Source organism: Bombus bifarius, unplaced genomic scaffold (assembly GCF_011952205.1).
Source record: "Bombus bifarius isolate JDL3187 unplaced genomic scaffold, Bbif_JDL3187 scf7180000008006, whole genome shotgun sequence".
NCBI classification, from domain to species: domain Eukaryota; kingdom Metazoa; phylum Arthropoda; class Insecta; order Hymenoptera; family Apidae; genus Bombus; species Bombus bifarius.
Window position 1 is genome coordinate 2,084,657 of NW_022884384.1, and position 22,717 is coordinate 2,107,373.

The following is a 22,717-nucleotide window of genomic DNA, read 5'->3' on the forward strand; positions in this document are numbered from 1 at the left end:
ATTACATTCTTATCAAATGCTTTGAACAAATTTACACCTCGCGTATAAAGAGGCATAAATATTTCCGACAAGTCGACCGAAATTACTTTTCGTGTGTACATATCAGATACATATATCATTGGCCAAAACGCTATGCGTTCGGCCACTATAGTTTCCATTTTACAGTGTAATAATATTAATTTGGAAATAAACGGTGCATACTTCGAGCCAATTGCGAAAGAAAAATATTCCTGTTTACTTTATACCCGTATACTCGCCACTGTACGTACATGTTACATTACCTATACTACGATATGTACATCAAGCTTACCAATATTATCAATATCAGTCGTACTCGAATCTAATTTTCACTTTCGCGTGTACGATTTTTTCCCCCTGAAAGATAGTTAACCAAACATGCACTGCTATCACCTGTTATGTCTATCCTGAAATTAATCAAAGGAGAATTAGTAGCAGTCATTTGTCTCTGTGCGTTTAAAGACCCCCTGGGAAAACCCGACAGCTCTTGTAAATCGACGAGTCTTTCGTTTCGTTGTTCGTCGACGACCCTCTAATATATCGTACACGTTCGTGTACGAACGTACGTACATTTATTCTTCCAAGTACACGTAAGAACGATACGATGTAAACGGAGAGTGAGCCATGGAAGAATAAAGGAAATTCATGGAAGAAGAGAAAAAACGTCGCGCGTAAACTACACGCGTTGTAGAACGAAAAACGAAAGAAGAAACGAAAGAGATAAGAGATAAGAGGAAAGAAAAAGAATGAAAAAAAAATAAGGAAAAGACGATAGACGCGATGAAAGCAAGGAAAGAAAAGAAAGAAAAGGAATAGGGAGGAAAGAAGAGAATTAGTCGTGTGATTAGTCATAGAAAGACAGAGATACAGGGTGGATGAGACAGAGAAGTCTAGAGAGGGTGAAACGAAGAAAAGGGGTTGAGGAAGGGGAGAAAACCGACGGAGGGATCTCGGTAAGTATTATTGTAATTATACACTTAGGTTTATTTCCTGCGTGTCCGCCCCTGCAGGGGCTGATAGCATTATATACCGCGGCTCCCTAATAAAAATAATAATAAGAGCGTTAAACCGCGGAGTACCGAGCGGAAGTAATGTTCGCCCTTTCGGTTGTTGGCCCGTGTACCTGTTTCAGAACGACGATATACTTCACCCTAAACGCAGGAAACCCTCGTAATACATACGCGTATTAATGATTCCGGTTTGCCCGAGAACCTGTATGTTGAGTTTGGTATTCGTGCGTGTTCTAATTTCTAATGCATTATCAGATTTAGCACTTTCTGTATATATGACTTGATACCGCGTTAATTTTAGGAAACAGGTAGATAAGAGATTTATTAAGTTAAAATATAACGAAAATACAACGATTATTCGTTTCGACGAAATATTTTCTTTCGAACGAAATAATACGTAAAGAGAAATAAGAGGTGGAAAGAAATGTTTCGTTACAGTAACAAAGTAAGCCAGAGGACGCACTTCGAGATATAAATGAATTTTATGATATTATTCAACGTATGATTAGGGTAGCCAATAATAACTACAAATGGAATAGACGCGTTGCATGACTAAAATCAATCGTCTATAGTCTACAGTCTACGCGTGTGTCATCCCATGGCATGTCGGTATAAAGTTCCTATTAGCGAGTATCGTTCGAACATATGTACGTGCGTGACTAAACCTCCCCTCTTTTTACACCTGCTATTAGCAAGTACCACTTCAAGCCCCTGCCTCGTTCCACTCGCCACCATTTATTTCTTGTCCTAATCTGATCCATCCTCTTGTCCACCTGTGCTTCTTCCGAATCATCTTTTCTAACGTACGTTCTAACATGGTAAAACATTTCCCACGATACTTTACCCCCCATTGTAACACTCATAAATAACGTTGAAAATCAAAATCAGATAGACAAGTAAAAAATTGGTTTGAATCGATTAAATGAAAAGACCGGGAAATAAGATACTAGTATTTCTGTTTCGAATTGTTTAATTTTTATATTTCCATATTTTACGGACTGTTGTACGGAAACGAGACATAGATTATAAGGAGAACCAAAGAATGCGATACAGCGCAAAACCGGAAGTCTGTGCAAACCCGAAAGGGCAAGGTTAGATTAAATAAATATTTTGGAACTGTGGTGTAGTAAGTATATAATATTTTGTGAAATAGTATTAATAATATCCTCTAAAATATCAAGTATTTTATTCGCACGTAAGAAATGAAAAATGTTCTTCTTTGTGGTCTCCGTTTGCGATTAAGTTGATGATTAATTCGCAAATTATAAGTCATTCAATTATCGAAACACAGATGTTAAAACTACCGCGGAATTGCAATTTCTGTTAACCCCTTGCTACATTAGAAAACGTTGGCATCGTGCGATCCATCGAATCTCGATTTCTCCGTAACTTTTTAATTCTATTGCACCTTTACCGTAAAAGAGGAAAAAGACGAAAGAGGGGATAGTAATAACGCGTATAAATTGCCATAAAAGAGTAGCCAATCAAGACCGGGATTAAGGCTATCGGGACGTGGAAGAAATGGCAAAACGTCGGGAGGCGACTAATTTCCTCCTGGTCGATAATTCTCTCGCGAAGACGCTTCTTCCCGCCGATGACTCTCGTCTTCGGTCGCGCTCCATAATTTTCAATTTGTGCAAATTAACGTTCCCGTTCTCCGCGCGTCTCGCGTCTCCATGAAACACGATAAATAAGGGGCCAAGCGAGTAGTAAATATAAATCAGGAGTGATTGGATGTAAGTGGGGAGCGTTATGTGTCCCCAGCGTCCCGTGTGTGGGATCGTCCGCGGCCGTTCTATGGCTGTGGGGCGTTCGTACACATACGATCCGTAACATAGGACGTAGGTGAGAGACGACGCGACGCGACGCGACGCTTGGTGAGACGATGCACTATCTACGTATACTTTCACCATCGAAGGGGCTATACTACCCCGTTTACCTCGCGTCGATACTACTCTGCGTCGCGTCTCGTCGCGTCGCATCGCGTCCAGGACTATACCGCGATACGACTATAGTAGTGTTCGCTGGAGCAATATATCGTATTATTCTTCCTCGTTCGAGTTCTTCGCGGGCCATAAATCCCCGTGTCTCTTAATACACGTTTACTGTAAGCTCTTGCGTTTGGGGAACCTTGACATTTATACGTACGCATCCGTATTCGTGAGGAAATTTTCGGTAGCACCGTTGAGTACGGAAGACGTACGGAGACTGTGTTAGCTGTAGTTGTAATGATATATTATGGCCATAAAAAGGACCGTATATCGATACATGTAATACGATAGGTAATAGGTACTATCATTTAACAGTAGAATTATTCAAACCGCCAAAATCATGGGTTTCTGATTTCTCCCGTTTACCAATACCAGAAACATCCACACGCTGTTTATATATAAGCTATGTTTTGTACGAGAAATTATATAAAATACTTTGTATTAAAGCAAATGGACACCATGAACGTCGATAAATATACTGTACATAGTCCTCTAGATATATGCATTTTTCAAGGCGAACATTTTTGCGACATTTATGCTGACTTTGAAATATCTCTGACATTGATATTTATCAAGTTATTTATGGTACATTTATCGATGAGCGGTATGAGCGTGTACGACGAATACAAATGTTCAATTTTGGAACGAAACACATGGGAGATTTGCAGGCTTGTTAAACGAGGTCACATTCAAAATTCCATTTACGAAACCTAATTTTCTATCATCACGGAGTAACGAAATGCGTATGAATCAATCAACCCTTAGACTCTCTATTCGTCTATATACATTCTACGTCTATATACATCTATATACATTCTACGTCTGTAGCAGGTACATACCTATTTGACGTATCCTACTTTTTTAAAAAAAAGAAGACTAAAGCTTGCTCGCAATTGCGATTTGCGCTTTATCGTCGAAACGATTTTACGGTGCTTATACTTTGACTTACTTATGATTTTTCTCAAATTAAATACATCTTTTAAATTGACTCTGTCGGGGGATCATCCTGTACGTCGCTGTACACTGTGCGTGAACAGACACAAGCGCATCGACCATCTCCGATGCGTATTTCGTCGTTAACATTCGCTCAAGCTCTTGTTTAATTTGTAAAGATAAAAGTTGAATTTCCGGCTGTGATTGCCGACAATTTACGTGTTTAAAAAAATCATATCGTTAAATTTACATCTCCGACGGAACACGGTCGTGGCGATGCGTTACCTGTCTACACGCAACGACAGAAAAGAAGAAGAGAAGTAGTCACGCATCGAAAGTGGCATAATCAATTCACACGAACCCATACAGGTTACGTAAATGTACCAATGATAAATGATAAGCATCCACGGATGACCTTTTTCAAGCGCGTTTACCTTTTTTCCTCGGCAAGTGCACAGTGCACAGATGCGCACTTGCGAGTGGCACAGGTGTAAGCAAGATATCGATTATGCAATCTCATGGCTTGCAACCCCAACCGAACGGTAACGCACGAATACGCGTTCATCCCTCTTGGCCTGTGCTGCGCGCCACCTCAATACGTATAACCCGGCTCGATGCCGGTCTGTCAAACAGACCTGACGTTAATTATCGCCTTACTGCTCCGCCAAACCACCGTTCCATCCACTTGACGCATATGTCACTTTTCAGATTTCTGTCTGAATACTGTACACTGTACACACTCTCACACACTCACTCACTCTCTCTCTCTCTCTCTCTCTCTCTTCTCCGCGTATCATGTTATTTTCAACCTGCCTTCGATTATTTTTCTATCGAAAGAAAAACAAAGATCTATGGGTATGTATGAGGTAATCAAGAGAGTTCTGTACAAAAGAAAAGAAAGATACAAAAATATTAAGAATACATCGTCGAAGTAAGAGTAACCGTTTCGGTAAATAAAATTATGTCTTTTTGGACTAGAAATGTTTCGAGACGGTGCGAAATTGGTTCCTTTGTGGGTAATAAAGAATTTCAAAAAAAACGGTCGGTAACTGGCAAATTTGACGAATGTCACGTGTACGCAGTATGCTATACAGCGCACTTACATACATACGTGTATATACATATGTATGTATACATAGCTCGCCACGAACGTAACCGAAGGAACTGGATACAACTTGACGCGACGTCACACGGTATACTTGGTTGCAAAGATTTTCTTGTTAGCTGCAGGTAGAAATGTACCGCTTATTCAAATATTGAATTCAGCGAAGATTCCGGAAATCCGGCCACAGGGTACATGATTTCCGTAGAATAGTTAGCTTCTGTAGAAAAGCTCGTTATATCGCACAAGAGGAGCGCTGTTCAAACTTCAACTATTGACGAAGCTGGTTCTACGCGGTTTGACTTGCTCATCTTTGTCGCTTACAATGGCTCCAACCTTTCTTGGTAAAGATCCTGGCGAAGACTTCAATGATGTAACGAAGCAGAAAACTTGAAACGTTGTCGAGGTGGTCGTTTGGAATTGTCGATAAATTTTTAGTACAAGCGCTCCGTCAATGTAGCGGAACTCTGACATTCGAATTTTGTTAGCAAGTTACAGAACGATCGCGTATTAAATCATCGTACCATGGTCGATGTTGTCAAAGAATTTTCTCCCCGAATCTAGAATATATAACCGAAAATAAATGTCTTGCGTTGTACTTAAAAAGGTATTATTAAAATATACATAACTTTTAAATGTCTGCCTTCGATATTAGGTATAATTTTACCACTACCTTTTGTACGTTCCACGCTTTTTATCATTAGAGTACATATCCGAAAGGAAGAGGACATCTGAAAACGGACAAACGCGAAGAAGCAAGAAGAAGAAGAAGAGCAAAGTTAAGCATTCTCATATAATTATCATTTTCAATGAAAAGCTAACGTAGATCGACGCTCCGTACGTATTAAATTTCTAGTAAAATAAGAACGTGAATACACCGCGAATGCGCGTTCATATTTTACGCATTCTACTTCTCAAAACTTATTTGTCGTACTCTCTCTCTCTCTCTTTCATTCAATAAAGGCGCATTAACTTCCGATATAGCGTTTCTCGTTCCATGTATACGTATAATAACAGATAAACTTGGCCATACGTTATTTCTCACGTTAATTAACATTTTATAACTGAGAATACATTACATTAGCACATCGCCGTGTAATTGTCATTCAATTCTTAATGCAGCAGCCACGCTGTCGCTGGCGTCGGCGTCGACGTCGCGTCGCGTCGTGTCGGACCATGAAATTCTCCCAATTTCCGTTGACGTTGTTTTGCGGTCTTGGCTGGTTCATCGGAAAGAGAGCGTTTACTTTCGATGGTTAATGGCTGATGACGCGGTGAATGTAGCCGACCGGACCGGCCAATCGATAATCGTCACCGTCGACTGTCGAGTCCCTCAAGAGTCGTAACTCGTAACAGTTATCGGTTATTTTTTCCAACGCGATATTCCGTTTCACACGCGATAATTATTCCCGATTTTTCCGTCAAACTTTAGCGCGCTACCGTTTCCCGATTAGTGACTCGCAATTAGTCGAGATTAATTGGTCACCGTGAAGACGATTTAATTTCAAAGAAACTTGCAGCTACGAGGAAGCAGCTGAAACGTTTACATTGTATTTGTTTGAAGAGCGAGAAAGATATTTGCTGATTTTATATTCGAAAGCGTAAAAATTATGTATTTACAGCGCGTTTCAAAAACTGAATTCGTTTAGTTTCGAATTGGTTTCCGTTGTTTTATCGAAACTACTGGAAAGCGGAGCTGCTTCTTTATCGCGGCATAAGCTCCTCGTAAGGCGTAATAACAACGAAGCTGGAAGAGGCGGAAATACATATATTATAGGTCGATTCTTTCCTTAACGCGTAGTAGTTGGATCGTATATTAATAAATTCGAGGCTGATAATTTTACGAAAATCCGAAACTACAATAGAAAGTGGGAAATAATGCAGGAACAAGAGTTTATTTTCAAATATCGTGCTTTGTCTCGCAAACACGAAGCTCGAAGCTACTACGTTAGCGTCTCTTAATGAAATTCATTTATTTATATTCGACTTTGGATTCGTGTTGAGCACGTTGATCAAGATAAATTCAATAAAACATTAACGATAAAACGTTTACTCGTACCGCATGTTAAAATCTTGAGTTGCCACGCTCGGGAAAATTAAATTCGTGACAGGTCGCTACTGAAAATTTCTATCGACTTGTATTTTAATCGATAGACGTAAGATCCGCGATATTAATATACGATGTCCTTATAATTTACACGCTCGATATTCACATAGAAATGGGAAGCAGAAATCAAATGCTACGCTTACGATTGACATTAACGAAATTAATACATCTCATTCTACGTATTAACAAGTTATCGTAGTCTACGAACGATAAGTTAATGGTCCTGTCAAAGATACACACGTTTACCATTAATTGTTTCATTTTTCGTATTGTCCGACAACGATGATTCAGATATTTAATTCACTGTGAACAATAAAATTAGCCTTTTTACTTTGATTCGAGATGATTTCCCATTTTTAAATCTACAATAGGTATACACATTCTGAATTATAACCAATATGAAATTAGCGTATTAAAGAAACTAAAACAAAGGTATCTACGCAGCTACTTGAATTAAATATACAGGGTGGTTGGTAACTGGTGATACAAACGGAAAGAGGGTGATTCTACGCGAAAAAAGAAGTCGAAAATATAGAATAAAAATTGTTTGCTTAATTTCTTTTTTTTTTTTAATTTTTCCATCGAGACAACGATCTACAGTGAGATCCGTTATAACGAGACGCGATAAAGTGCACGCGTACCCAGCGAAAATTCAAAGTCGATTTTCTCGAAAACAAAGCCTCGAACGAAAAATTGTTATTCTATATTTTCGACTTCTTTTTTCGCGTAGAATCACCCCCTTTCCGCTTGTACCACCAGTTACCAACCACCCTATATATACACACACGCGAGTATTGGAAACTCGCTCGCTCTAACAGAGGAAAATAACCATTTAAGATCCGATTCGATAAATTTTTCTATCGACGACTCTTATATATACTTCCTTACATTTATAAAAGAATAATAATAGTCGCGTGAGCAGATCGCACATGGAAATTCAAGAAACTAATGATCTGCGGAAAGGGTAATGTTAATTAATTAATTATTAAGCAACCTGATCGATATTCTGGCCAAGCAGAAGATACGTTACGGAAAACGCGCGAAGCGATGGTCATCGAAACGTGAATAATTACCAGTGGTACAATGAATGCGTAATGAAAACTGTATTAATTATCATAGATAATTAATATCATGGGCAGGGCTCACGGACCATGTTTACGAACAATTAACTGCATTAGCGAGTTAACGTTTGTCACGACTGACCTTCCTAGAACTTGATAAAATACTTAAAGACTGCTGAAAATTGTTTAAACTCGTTTTATCGTATTTTTAACTTATAATTATAAAATAAGCGCTTGTACTTACGAATAGGTACGTTTCGCGTTTCTCCTTTAAATATTAATCCAACTAATTCTAATAAGTTTCGACAAATTAAAACGTTTATGTTTCGAGTTAAAGTAATAACGTTTAATTCGTTGTTTAATTTATTCCAAAGCACTTTTACCAATTGGCTGCTAAATGTTAAATTTCATTTATACGATATAACGTTATTATTTCTGTAGCCACAAGCGTTGGGAAAAATTATTTAGAAACATTCTATATCAGATAGTACATTTTATGTTAGATCGCTAATTTGACACAGTCGTGTTGCATTTTGTTACAATTAATTGTAAGTTACGAAGAAGAAAGCTCTGATACAGGAATAAGTAAACAGAAGTATGTGTCCTTACAATAAAAAGATGCTAATTATTAAAGATCGACCTCCGTATTGTAAATGTAAATTATAATTTATAATTTAGAAATATAGACCTAAAAGGGTCGAAGGCGTATTTTTGAACACGTTCCAATTTAACCCTGTTAAACGTATGTTTTGCTACTATATTTACTGTCTATGGATTTAAATGGCAAAAATAGCATCGCGTCTGAAATAGCCAGAAAAAAAATAACCAGTCAGCTAATGTTCCCCTTTCTTGAATCTTGAATCTAAAAAATACCAATGATTCCTCATTCCGCGTGACCCTCCAAACTTCCTCGATTCCCGCGTATTCGCGTTCGCGTGTTTGCAGCATGCGCCAAAGAAACTTCTCCACGGTATCTACGAACGTATCTGTTCGTTAAATATTTCCGCGATAGTCGCGGCGAATCGTAGCCTATGTAAAACGGTTCCGAAGGGGATGTGCAGCGCAACGCGCGTCGGGCAACTGTACGAAGAACGGCGAGGAGCGGCGGAAAAATACGCGATGTACCGACGTAGGACGACCGAAAAAAATCGCAGGAAAGAACGATTACATCGGATCCACGATACCTGGCGGAACAGTACGGCCTGTAATCTCATCCAGCCACTCGGCTCGTAGCGACGGTTTTTATCCTATTACGTCACATGAATAAACTAAAGACCATGGAGTCCGCGACACGCTGTGCCGCGCCGCGCTGCGCCGCACCGGAGGAAAGAGATCGTGAGATCCAGGAGAGCGACCGCTGAAACGAGTCTGGATTTGACGTGTACCCTTTCCAGCACGGAGGACCGCTCTGCCTGCAGCAGGGAGAGGGATTTCAGCTCTGCGAATGGATATGTTGGAAGTTCGACGAAACGACCACGTCCGATATGTTGGAAGAAAAAGGAAGGATACGCCAACGGAAACCGGCATCTACATCTCGACTCCGATTGATTCCGTTTAGATAGCTCGGCTACTCGACTGTACGGTCCTGATAATGAAACGTAGTATCGCCAAGCGAGTATCGACCGAACGAACACCCTACTTTAGGGCAACCGCTTTTCTATGGACATCGTTGCTTTTCTTAAGGGTCCAATCGACGTCATACACTCGATCCATGTAGGACGCTGGCTGCACTTGGATCGAGCGTTTCAGAGCCCGCTAGTGAATCTTCTATAACTGTTTGAACCTTTGAGCGATACGATGTCTGATAAGGCGCGTTTGTTATACGATTTCTTACGCTTGTTTATTCCGACCAAGTATAACTTGGAACCCGAGACGAATAAACTTTTATCTTTAATACCAGGCACCGTAACGTATTGATTAATTATTTAACATTCTATTTAAAGATAATAAATCGTATTTTTTAAGCTTAGGAAATTGAAATTTTCTGACACGCGGATTAACGAGAGGAAAGCTTCGATAAACCAAATATTTGTTAAGCGTGGAATACAAGTTTTTCATCTCTCGATGCGGGAGATAAAGCTACGAAGGTGATATCGTTCTATCGAAAAGGTTGAAATCGTCGGTGTTGGCGAAGAGTACGGTAAGCGTCGCGGAGGTGCGCCGCATCCGTAAGATAAACGACGGATGCACGAAATATGTGATACATGTGGCAGGGAAACTTGTGGCCAATGAAAATGGATGATTCCAAGTTCCAGTGTCTCTTTTTATCGCGCCCTTACATTCCAAATGTATCAGGCTACTTCTTTCAGCCAGCAGTCGCCCATCTTCATGTATAATGTATCATTCTTTGCAAACTTTAATCGTAGGATTTTGATTTATGTTGCCACCTCGACCGATTTCTTACATCACTCCCGATAAAATAATAACGCAACGAAAGCGATCAATTTACGCGATGAAACTTTAATCGCATTTTAAATGTTACAATAGCGGACGATTGCAATTTAAGCAACGCTGAAATCGAGGAAAGAGTTAATTCTGAATATGTACATATATTATAGATAAAAACGTTGGCTTTTGAGTAAAACAATGCTCGTAATTGGAAAAGCTATTTACATGATTATATCTTCCGAATGTAACGAAAATTTGTATTTTAAACGAACGATTAGTAATTAGTAATTTATCGGACGTGTTTTCATTAAAACACAAAGGAAGCGCAAAATTTAATATCCTTTTTATTGGCGTATGATCGTGATAGATCGATTTAAAGATTCGTAGATATCGCGAAGACAAAACGTTCGAAAGTAGTCGTGAATAATTAGTTTCATCGCAATTCCAAAATACGGACGATGCAAAATCTAAATCAATCGTTTTACGTTACCGTAGATTTCACGAAACTTTAATTTACATTCGCAATACAATTTACAATCCAAATAACCAACTATAGCTAGAAACATAATATTTTAATTTCACAAGAAACAAGCTACAGCATACGAATCAAAGTTAAAATAAACATTAAAATAAAAAGTTGAAAGATAAAGGGTGTATAAGTGTTAGAAGTATAAAAAAAAACGACTTTTTAGCGGGGAAGGAAAGAAAAATTTTATGCAGAACGCGATTGAAAAATTGATACGTTACTTGTAAAATAACGAAACGGTGGTTGAAAAAGATGAAGTAGGTATAGTATTTACTGGAACGAGCAAATGCAACTAAACCGATAATCGTTTATCATTTATCGTCCCTTCGAATCTGCAAACGCATTAAACACTGAAGATATAAAAATTAACAAAAGACACACTTTTTTATCTTGTTGTTTATATCATTGCTCGAAGGTATCGATATTACTCGAAGACTGTCAAGTATCACTCGAACTACTTGAAAATTACGTTATACGCGTATAACTGGAATAAGAAATCAGACTCTCTACTAAGACCATGTTTATCCGCTTCCTACAAACCGGCTAAATCCGCGATATCCACGAGCGATCATCCCACGGTCGAACCATCTAGGAACAAATTTGCCACGTAAGAGGCGTTTTATCGAGATGCGAAATTCCCGTCGCATCTGATCGCATCGCGTCACGTCGGTCCCCTGCTCGCGAAGAGGAAATCGCGATGTCGAAGATCGAAAGTGGAAATAAAAGACGGGATAAAACGGCGATCACTCACCGTAGGGTTGGGCATACAGCGTCGCGGTGGTGGCGGCATGGGATCCGGTGCGGCACGATAAGGCGGCGGCGAATACCTTCCCGAAGGGAAACAGCCCGGGGCCGTGATGGGTGCCCCGTGGAGCCCCTTGCTCCCCATCATCTTGTCCGGCGAGTACATCATCCTGAAGCTAGTCGAGGCTAAGCTGCCAGGCTTAGACCTAAACCAGTCGAAAACCGACGCCCTCAAACAGAACGATACCAGCAGCGGTAGCCGCGCTTCCTCTTCACATCGGTGTTCGCGGTTCGCATCTGTGTAAAAAGAATTATCGATGTCCTCTCTGCACCCAATTTCCTCTCAGAGTACCTTCACATTCGCTTTCGTCAAATCGCTTGCAGACTAATCGCGAGACGCACTGGCTATACGAACGACGAATCACCGTATTATTATTACAGTTGTTCTTACGATAGTACTTGATCTTTGCACTGCCGTTTTACGAGTCACCACTCATCTTCGTTCTTGACACCACCGATCGGACCGCGGCGATTTCAGTCGATTTAACTAGACTCGTTCGTCGAAGAGATCGCGCATCTCTTCGATGTCCATGATGCACATGATCACGGACACGGTGATTGGATTTTACTCGCACTCGGTTTAGTTCTATGTCTGAACCATGGCGACGGCCAAACGTTCCGATTCCTTCGAATCGGAAGATCTCGCACTTCGCGATGGTGACGTAGACAAAAAGTAGGTAGTGTAGCGACGCGTTTGAATAAATAATGCGAATAAATAATTTTCCTGTCGAACGAGCAGCTGATTCCGAACGAGTCCGGCAATGGTGAAACGTTGCCGAGATAGGAACGACCGAGCGATCGAATTCGTAGCGGCACGCTAATGCGGTCACTGAACCAACAGCCACTTGGAATTTTCGAACAAAGAAGAAACTGTCCACCGTCAGATTGTCACGATTCGATCACCGACGTAGTAGAATCGTACGATACACGGGATGTTGTGGTGAAACTGTGCACTTTTTGGCGCTGACTGGCCGGCGCGGCGAACGGTGCTTCGTGGATGAACTCTTCCACCGGGGATGGAGGGATCGAAGGACGAAGAGGGAAACGACGGGACAGGGGATGGTCGGTGATCCAGGATATTCGCAGAGTGGCGCGTGCTCACAGCAGAGGGGTTGTTCGCCACGAGGTAAGCCGAGAACAACCGGGACGAAGGGGTATATCGTGCATAGGCGGAGTTTAGCGTGGTCACGCGTGCGCTCCTAGCACGATTCTCGTCGGCCATCTTTCGCTTTGCTTTCGTGTTCGGCATGGGTGTCGCTAACCGCGACCACCCGTTTCTTCATCCTCCCTGCGTTTTACCCTCCCTCTTTTCGCCTCGTTCGTCCCGTTTCCTTTCCTCTCCCCTAGAATCTCGTTCCGTGTCTCGTTTTCACTCCCCCACCGACGTTACACGCCCTTCCTAGCCAACGTCGAGCCACCCCCGCGTTCCTACCGAACCTTGCCCCGTGCAGCCTTGTCTCGTCGAAGACGCCTCGTGTCGTCTACCTACTTTTCTTCCCTCGCGACGCGCTTTTGTTCGATCACCGCGAAATCTCTCGCTCGGCTGTCGCCCAACCTGCTGTTGGATTAGCAGCTACGTCGTAAACTGGTCGGTCTCAGTCACCCTTAACACCAAGGTCGCTACTGCTGCTGCTGCTGCTGCCACTCGTTGCTACTACACGTCGCTTTCGTCATTTATCTTCGACGTCCTGAAAATTGCGACTCAACTGTGAACCATAGTTTTGTGTCGATATTCTTCCATGGATTACCTGTATCTTGAACACTTCGAACGATTTTATCCACGCGATTCCGTACAGCAGAGTTTAAGATCGTTGTTTATCGATTCGTCGCGTCCAACAGATTTTCAAACGAATTCATTTCGTTTTTGCTAATGACGGTATTGGAGATTCCATAGACTCCGGTATCTCTTCGTATTTTTTCGTATTTTTATGCCATGATATTGGCTACTCGATGTACCTTTGCAGATCTAAAACTAAATAAAGTTACATTTTATTTTATCGTTGTAATCGTTGGGAATAATTTATTGAAAAATTTTGAACACAGTGACGTGTATGTCGGTTTTCTACGCAATTACGTACTTACGTACTAACGTACGCATAAAGGGTATTAACTATCGAAACGAAATAATAACGATTCAGAGATTTTACATTTTACTATTAATAATAATTATCGAAAGATCAAATTAAATTAGATTAAATTAATTCGCGTGTTTTAACTTTAAATACAAAATGTAAGAAATGAAGAGTTGTCCTACTTTATAATTGCCTTACAGATCTTTTACGCGGTGACGTAACTTTCTTTCGTCCCATTTTATAAAGAATGAACAATTGCGATCAACGAACGATACATTATTAAGCACTGTGAACCATTTATATCACGTTTGCTATTGAAACATCGCCATTTTAACAAAGAAAATAACTAAATACAATACCTCGACTGGAACAGTCTTCGCTTTCTTCCTAGTGCAGTTGCGGTAAAACAAAAGCCGCCGTATGCATTATTCGAAAGAATAATCGATTTGCCTTTGTTTGTATTCGATCATGCCTTAATCTATGCCGTTTTAAGTCGTTATTATTTAAAGTAGCCTCTTATATAACACGTAAATAACGTTATTTATATATTATACTTTACAGCCCACGGTGACGATACGCTCTTTTTAAATATTTATCTTTTATTAGTGATCAAGGCCACTGTCGAAGATATACTATACATATTTCTGCATTGTTTTAAGAACTCTTTAAATAATTTGAATAATACAGTCGCTTAAGAGATTGTTATACGACAGGTTCCATAACACGCGTTCCTAAATATCATCTACGTTCTAAATTCTTACGTTCTGTCAAATCAATTAAATTCAAGTGAAAAATATGCAAATTGTTTTATAAAAATTAACGTAGCAAACAAATATTTATGGCAGATATGAAATCTTTCTTACGACTTTTCTTGCGTATTTAACTATAACATAGCAATCGACGATATCCCATAAATTAAACGTAACTGCGTTTGCTTTTTTGTTTCGTGGAAAATTAGACGGTATAACGTCTACGAGTATAGTCACGATAATCACGATCCTAAACCAAGTTGCTTATATATTTTTTTTAAATGTCACTGTTTATTCTTAAAACACACTTTTTAAAAATACATAAAAAGAGATCGTATCTATAGCTCGATAATTCTGTAGCATCTATAAATATGAAGATTTACGTAATTCATCGAGGCAATTTTCTTACAGTCTGCCGTTTCCGACCTTGAAATTTGGAGCTTGTACAACGTGATTAATAATGAACAATGATTGTATGTCATGTATATTTGAAAGTCGGAAACAATCGAGAGTATTTGTGCTGCTATTTGATCGGTCGTGTCTTCGTAGTAAGTGCAGATTTGTGTGAGCTATTTCATAATGAATTTTTAAAGTGTCATGGACCCTTCGTAACCCAGATCCCCTCTGTTACTCCCACAAGGCTGCAGGGCAACAGGGCTACAGGACTTTCGTCGATCCAATAAACGAATAAAGCCGTTTCGCGCTATTCTTGACTCTTGGATTTCAATCCAACTGACCAACAGAGAAGTTGATTTTGCCATTCCTTTACATCCGTCGGTCTACTCTGGAAATTTTCTTATCGTTTGAATTTACAAACAACAAGATATAGGTACGAAATATTTGTCAAACGCTCGTTCCTTTGGCTACAACGCCGCTACCCGTTTAAATCTTTTCCCTCGACGATTAGCAATACAGGGAATGTGAATAGTTACCGAACGAATCAGAACGATCTTGCTCGTCCGAATGGAGGAAGAAATACGCGGCAAAGGAAGCGATCGCGACACGTTCGATCCCAAAAGTACGACAAAACGTCTCGAATACAACGACGTATCTATGTACGCTATCTATGCTTGCCGCGAACATGGCCAAAAGCAACGAAGAAACGTTTCAAAACGAGTATATTTATCGGTGCCAATCGTTCGTCTCGTTGAAAAAGGGGAAACGGTAATAGGTAGTAGGAAGGCTGGCGACGCGATATGGTTGCACGACTAGACACCAAACTGGTGAACGAAGGAAAGACAGAACGGACAGGGTTGCGGTACAGGTATCTACGCGAGATGGAATCGCGTACGATGGAAGAGGAAGCGAGTATGGGACGAACCAAGGGGGGAGGGTGAGAAGGAGAAGGAGGCGGCGGACAGGAGTGAGAGAAGGGGTGGTTGCGAGTTTGGCGGTAGTCGTTTTCCGAGGGATGTTGGGCGGAAGGTTCCCGCGGGGCCTGTGTTATCGCCTCGGCAGGATGACCAGCCCGCGGTATCAAATATTAAACCTACTTGCACCGGCAGCCTATCCTCGACAAGGTATCCAAACCTTCCCTCCGACCAGATCCCTCCGCGAACCCCGCGTCCACGGGTCACCACTAGCTCGCCACCGCTGCCTGCCATCAAAACCTACGCCTAGTAGGTTTACTGCCGCGTCTCGATCTCTGCCGGTTCTCCTTGCGATACTTAGGATGTTACCACTGCACCGGTTGGCAAGAGGCGAAAGGAAGGACGCGACGGATATCAATGATCCGCCACGACAATCGGCTATTCCCCTTCGCCGGTGCAAATGCATTCCTTAAGGAGGAAGGGACTTAAGGAGGAACGCTGACATAACCAGAATTCTCGAGATTTTACAGTTCTGTGGAAAAGTGTCGTGGAAGAAAGAGGAGAGAGGCAGGAGACATAGTCGCCACGATCGAAAACGTCGACCTCTCCCAGGTTTCTTACAGGCGAAACGATCTCCACGAGTCACGAATTTGATGCTTTACGGCGCATCGTTCTCGTCGTGATCTGTGGGCGAAATGGTTTGCCCGGCTTGGTGTTCTTTCTCCTGTTTACTCGACGTGAATCGAATTTTCCGAAAAAACAAAGTGCTTTCTGGAAGGAACGATTGGCTTTGTTTGGTCGAAACGGTAATGCGATCAAGGATAATTTAGGTAAAGTCAGACTTTAATAGGAAGATCTGCGTACATTTTTAAACGTTAAAAGCTTAAATGTCGCTATCATCGTAAAAGATTATTTGTGCTAAATTCCGTATTCAGTACTGATTCCGTATACAGGATGTTCCACTGTAACGCGAGATTTCAATAATCGAATGAATTCAGGTTCAGAAAGAGAGAGAGAGAATTGGCCAGAAATTTGCCAGGAAATTGTTGATCCATCAGGAAACGTCCAACGACAGAAAATAAGCCGTTACTCGAAAACAAGCTCATATCGGGTATATATCTATTTATACGAACCTTTCTCCTTATTTCATTATACCGAATCGTCCCTGCTGTTCCCACATATGTATAGTACAACGGAACACTCTGTATGTATGAACATGATTCTATGCGTGTACTTATGTATTCCGTATGACTGTATGTATCGTTTTAAATGTTCCCTACGAGCTACACGTGAAAAAGGAGCGACAGGAGGAACGGTACGAGATGGTCGTGAAAATATGACGCATTTTCTAGCAAAAGGAAATGGATCGAATATACATTGATATATATAATCATAGCGGTTGTCGACTGCAAGCTGCAGTCGTAGCCCCATTTGGTCAAAAGTAATAATTACACTGCTAGGTGCAGTTGTTCAAAAATGGGGTAAATGAAAGTTAACCTGGAATTACGTGATCAAACATATCATTTTTCTAATCAACGTAATAGGTATATTTAACGACTCGGCGCAATGATATAGCATGTCGGTATAGTGGACAAGGGTTGAAATTTCGAGAGCTACTTATATAAGTACATGCATGCGACTATCTTATTTTCTGTGGCAATCTGTCGCTGTCAAACGACGTTTCGCGTTTTCGTAGAGGCGTTTAATTAAAAAACGAAAAAATAAAAGAGAAGAATTAATTTTAGGGATATCGTATTCCTACTCTGTCTAAACGTTCTTTACAATTTGGATTAAATCTTTACAAGCCGAATTGATATTTAAAAGTATAGAGCGAGCATGACTTCTAAAATATAATAGAATATGAAGATCGCAGAGAAAAAGGTAAGAGATAAAAATGAGAGTATTTAAAAATAAGTGAGATAAAAGCCTGGTATATTAAATAATTAAGTCTTCATATCTTTTCAATCACTACGCTTTTCCCAAATTAAAAGAAATGAATGATTTACTATGTATATTTTGCTTCTTACTATTTATATGTGAAAAATACTAAATAACTGATGAAAACGAGAATTATTTTGCACCCAACTCTTCAGATAAAATTTTAGCTATGTCGTATCCAGTTTAGATCGTGCTTCAATACGAAAATAGACCTGTAATTACCGCTTTTCTCCAATAACTAATTAATTTCGAGCCGAGCAAGATCCATTTATTTTCCCCGCTTGATTATAAGTAATTTCATTATGCAGATAGAATAACCATAGAAACGATCGTCTTTTACGTTTCAAAGATAACGAACAACTTGCTTAATTTTATTAAACGGTTAAAACGGTGCTTAGTTTCAACGTAAAATATTTTTCGATTATAACATATTATCCATTACATTTCATTATATGCGGTGTTTAGATAATAAACACATACATCGTAATTACATAATAATCTTTTAATTGTATTTCATTGAATAGATCATAGTTGACGTATTATTCTTTATTTACGTATTAATATCGTTGTATAGTATTCTTAATCGCATTATTGATTCTGTTTGCGTAATAATTTGTTTTCATTATTTCTCGTGTTACAGTTTCGTTCTAAAAATAGGGATAATATCACCGAATTCGTGTTACCTGGCATAAAATTGCTGTACTAGTCCTTATGAATTCATGCATGCAATTCCAAAGAAAGAAAAGTACCTATAACAAAAACACTGGGGCTGTTTCAAAATTCTCTGCATGATGCTCGCCGGTGCTTGAATATTTGAAGGAATAAGTGTATGACGGAAATATGAACGCACAAGTACCGGTTCCGCACAATATACGAAATGCCTGCCAGTATGTTCGCATACTTGATTTTCACTAGAATTTACCAGCCTAATCGAAACCATCGATGCAACCTGACTGCCAACGAACAATCAGATTATCGCCAATCCTTTCCTTCCCACTTAACGATACTTTCTATCATATTTTTAATCAATTACGATCACTCGTCGGCACGGTTGATCAAAGAGTCAGCAAATGTATCGATACGTCTACAGTAGCTCACAAAAATATAATAATTTATAAAGGAGCGTTCTTTCGCCTGTTGGCAAATATTCGGCGAATCGTTTGCTCGCGTTTATTTTATCCCGAAGAAGCACTTTCGCTGTAAATGAGTTTACGAACAGATTTCTCGATAGTCGCTGTCAATAAACCAGCACGAGCAAATTCTCTATATTCTTGCTCGTTTGGACTAAACACACCTTCGCGATACCATTGAAATTTCAATATCTTTTATACGACACGTACAATACAAATACGATACACGAGACAAGCTCTTTACGCAAACGATAAGCATCGAGATAGATACTTCCGTGAGCCTTCGTATACATTAAAAGTATTATGCGCCAAAAATAACGCAGAGTTTGAAAGTTTTTACGATGGAATCGGAAAAAGGTTGGCAAAGCTGGAAAAATGAAAAATAGAAAACAAGCGTAACAGGCGTGTTAAGTGGTATGGGCGAGGACAGATTTGTCGGGCAGTAAAAAAGGATAAAATCCGAATGTTAGCCAGGAAAAAAAATTTGAAATAAAATCCATACAATGTTCTATTACCACGACAACGTACATCCGTTTTCGATTTAAACTTGACGATTCACGATAGCTCGCACAACTGTCATTTTTCCACCCACGGCTCTTTCGCGCACGCCGCGCCGCGCCGCACGGCATTCTCTCTCGTTCTCGCTCACTCGATTTCTCATTTATTCAAGCGTCGTTCATTCACCTGCTCGTGAATAAAAAACTCGAGTAAAGAGTTCCGCGCCATTTTCGTCAACGGCAGATTACATTCACTGCGCAAATCTCAACTCTTTACCACGTACAATAAAAGGAGGATGTAAAGTGTCTGTAAAATGATTAGCATCGTATCGGATAGATTTGTCTCGTTCGATAGATTTATCTTAAAAAGTAGATACGACCTAATCGAGACAATTCTTCTATTAGCTCGATCATGATTATAGTATATGTACTTCACAGATATACGTTCAAGTAAGAATATCTCTGTTAAATTTTTTTAATGAAAAATAAGAATCGACCGATCGAACGTTGTCGATAATATAGGAAAAAATATCTCAAAACTATGTTGAAAAAGAAAATAATGAAATTACATTTAAGAAAATAACGAATTAAGAATATCACAATTGCTTTCCAATATTATCTTTCTTTCGTACTTTCTCCACGTATCCTCTCGTCATACGCGTTCGCACATTTCCTTCTCCTTTCTATTTTCGATGTCTAGTTATTTTGGTCTTAGTTTTCCTGGAAATACCATAAATTATCAAGCATTAATAATCGTATTCGAAAATTCATTGAATAATTTTTTGTTCTCCGCTTTTATATCCTTGTGATCCTTTTAAAACATCCTTTTGCTTGTAACGTTTCTAAAAGAAACTTTTCGAGCGAATAAAGACGGTCGTACCAAAATAAACGAATATTTTTGTATTTCTAGAATATTTTTCATCGAATTGTAGAAAAGAAAAGATAGAAAAAAATTTGTTAACATTCTTACCTTCGGTATACATATTCCTTCAGGAGCAAATAATCACCCGTGAAAGTGCACCATTATGCAGCACTTTAATGGACCGATATTCTTGCCAAGTTTCGTCGCAGCTGTTCATAAGTTTAAAACTTATTAAAGTCCTAAGATTTGTCCATCGGAAGACTTTGTCTCTGTTAGAATCGGATTTTAAAAGTTAGTTTTTAAAGATGAAACTTTCCATACACGCACACATTTTAACGCACTTTACCTTCAAATTTATTCGAAATCAGTCTTTGAATATTTTATAAAGAATAGTCTTTCATACGGTGTAACAACAAGTAAAATTTGTTTATAATTTGTTGACCTATTTGCTCGTTCATTTAGTAAACATTATAAATAAAATGTACGCATGTGTACAAATTAGAAAGTTACGCGTACATGCGAACACAGGTAAGTACATCAACATTATATATTAAAATTCCGTACTAATAACCTTTACCGAGTGTAAATTTGGCAAAGGAGTATGTTCTATACATGTTACTCGAGATTCTATTAAATATCAAATATTTGTTCACATAAGAACAGGTTTCTTCTCGACGAATAAGTACATATTTCAAATAATCGTATTTATCATTGTGTCATTCCCTATTCTGTGTTCCATTTTTTGTGAATTTTATAGAGGAAAAATAAACAAATAAAAAGCTACGTTCAACGTGAAAACGTGTGTATCTATTCGTTACACGGTGTATGTCGTAATATTATCGTAGGTTGTTTCCATCGATACAATCTCTAATTAGTCGTACAAAGAAAGATCGTTTGCTGTCAAACTGCGGCAAAGTGGAGAAAGCTGATATCACAAGATTACGATAATATTCATTGTGTTATCACTGTCATAGTGATGCACGTGAGGATCGTATTGCCTTGAAGCGTGATTTCCTGCCAATGAAACCACAGCACGATAATCTATTTCCTGTAACACGAAGCACGAGCGAAATAACGAGTGAGCCTAAACCCAAGAGAGTGCAATCTATAGAACGCTGATAAATATTTACTCGATGCTATGGATTGATACGTCCTATCGGTTATTGTTTTTCCGCCACTTGCTACGAATCACGATTATGATCCTACCGATATTTATGAGAAACTATACGATAAAACGTAGTAACGCAATTTTTGCAAAACCCGATCAAACGAAATACAATTGTTTACGATACAAGCGGTAACGTCGGATTCTCCGAAATTTAACGTATTTAACGTGTTTTTTAGAGGATAAAAAAAAGTTGAAAAAATTTCTGTAAGTACATCTATCAAACCTTATAAATATTCCGTAGCTTTCACCGACGCTGCAGGATAGAAGAACATTCGCCGAAACGAGTCCGCAATTGCACGGTCAGAAAATTGGTTTACATGGTGGAACCGTGCATCGCGACCACTCGATATGCCAATCCGTTCACGTGCATATAATCATCCGGTCGTCGTTGAAAATCTATGAAAACCCATGGCCAAGTTCCATCCCCGACACCGATGCAATATTAATAAACCGTACAAATCACCGTGGCTCAATTCCACGGTTAAATCCACCAGTATAGGCCATAGATTACAGCAATTGAGGCCGGAAGGTAGGAATGGAACGGAAGAGGGTTGGCGATAGAGAAACAGAGAGAAAGAGAGAGAAAGAGAGAGAAAGAGAGAGAAAGACAGATACATGGGAAAGGCAACCGACGCAACTCAACGGTAGATAGCAGGAGGGGTGGCTCTGAAGTCGGGTCTGAAGTTGGGGAATAAGGAGGAAAGGAAAGAGCGTGGAGCTGGTTCGGAAGGCGAAAAGAATTCACGGGAGAAAACGGCGGCCGGATCGTGGGGAGAGGCTGTAGCAGCGGCACGGTGCGAGTGCGAGGAAACGTAGGACCACGTTTCACCGTACAATACACACACATACACACGGCCACATAGAAACTGGTGTAAAGGGTGCGCGATCGCGTGTACGCGCCGCTCACTCATACATCCTTTCCCTTCGTGGAATACATAGACCTCGCGTTTTCGCGTGTACGATCACGCAGACAGGGATACGGTCACACCAACGCATAGATTGCATACTTATGCCGGCACTGTGCACATAAAGTTAGGGCGGCGCGCGCTCT

The 22,717-nt window shown here is 39.9% G+C and overlaps 1 protein-coding gene across 2 annotated transcripts in view; it reads right to left on the bottom strand.

Annotated features, from left to right (window-relative positions):
- LOC117206416 (inhibitory POU protein-like) overlaps window positions 1-12,630 on the bottom strand; it is a 55,088-nt gene extending 42,458 nt beyond the window's left edge. For both annotated transcript variants that reach the window (XM_033445747.1, XM_033445746.1), the window contains exon 1: window positions 11,888-12,630. In XM_033445747.1, the coding sequence (XP_033301638.1) occupies window positions 11,888-12,049 (162 nt within the window). In that variant the 5' untranslated portion in view covers window positions 12,050-12,630. The remainder of the gene's footprint in view (window positions 1-11,887) is intronic.
- Window positions 12,631-22,717: the final 10,087 nt, after the last annotated feature.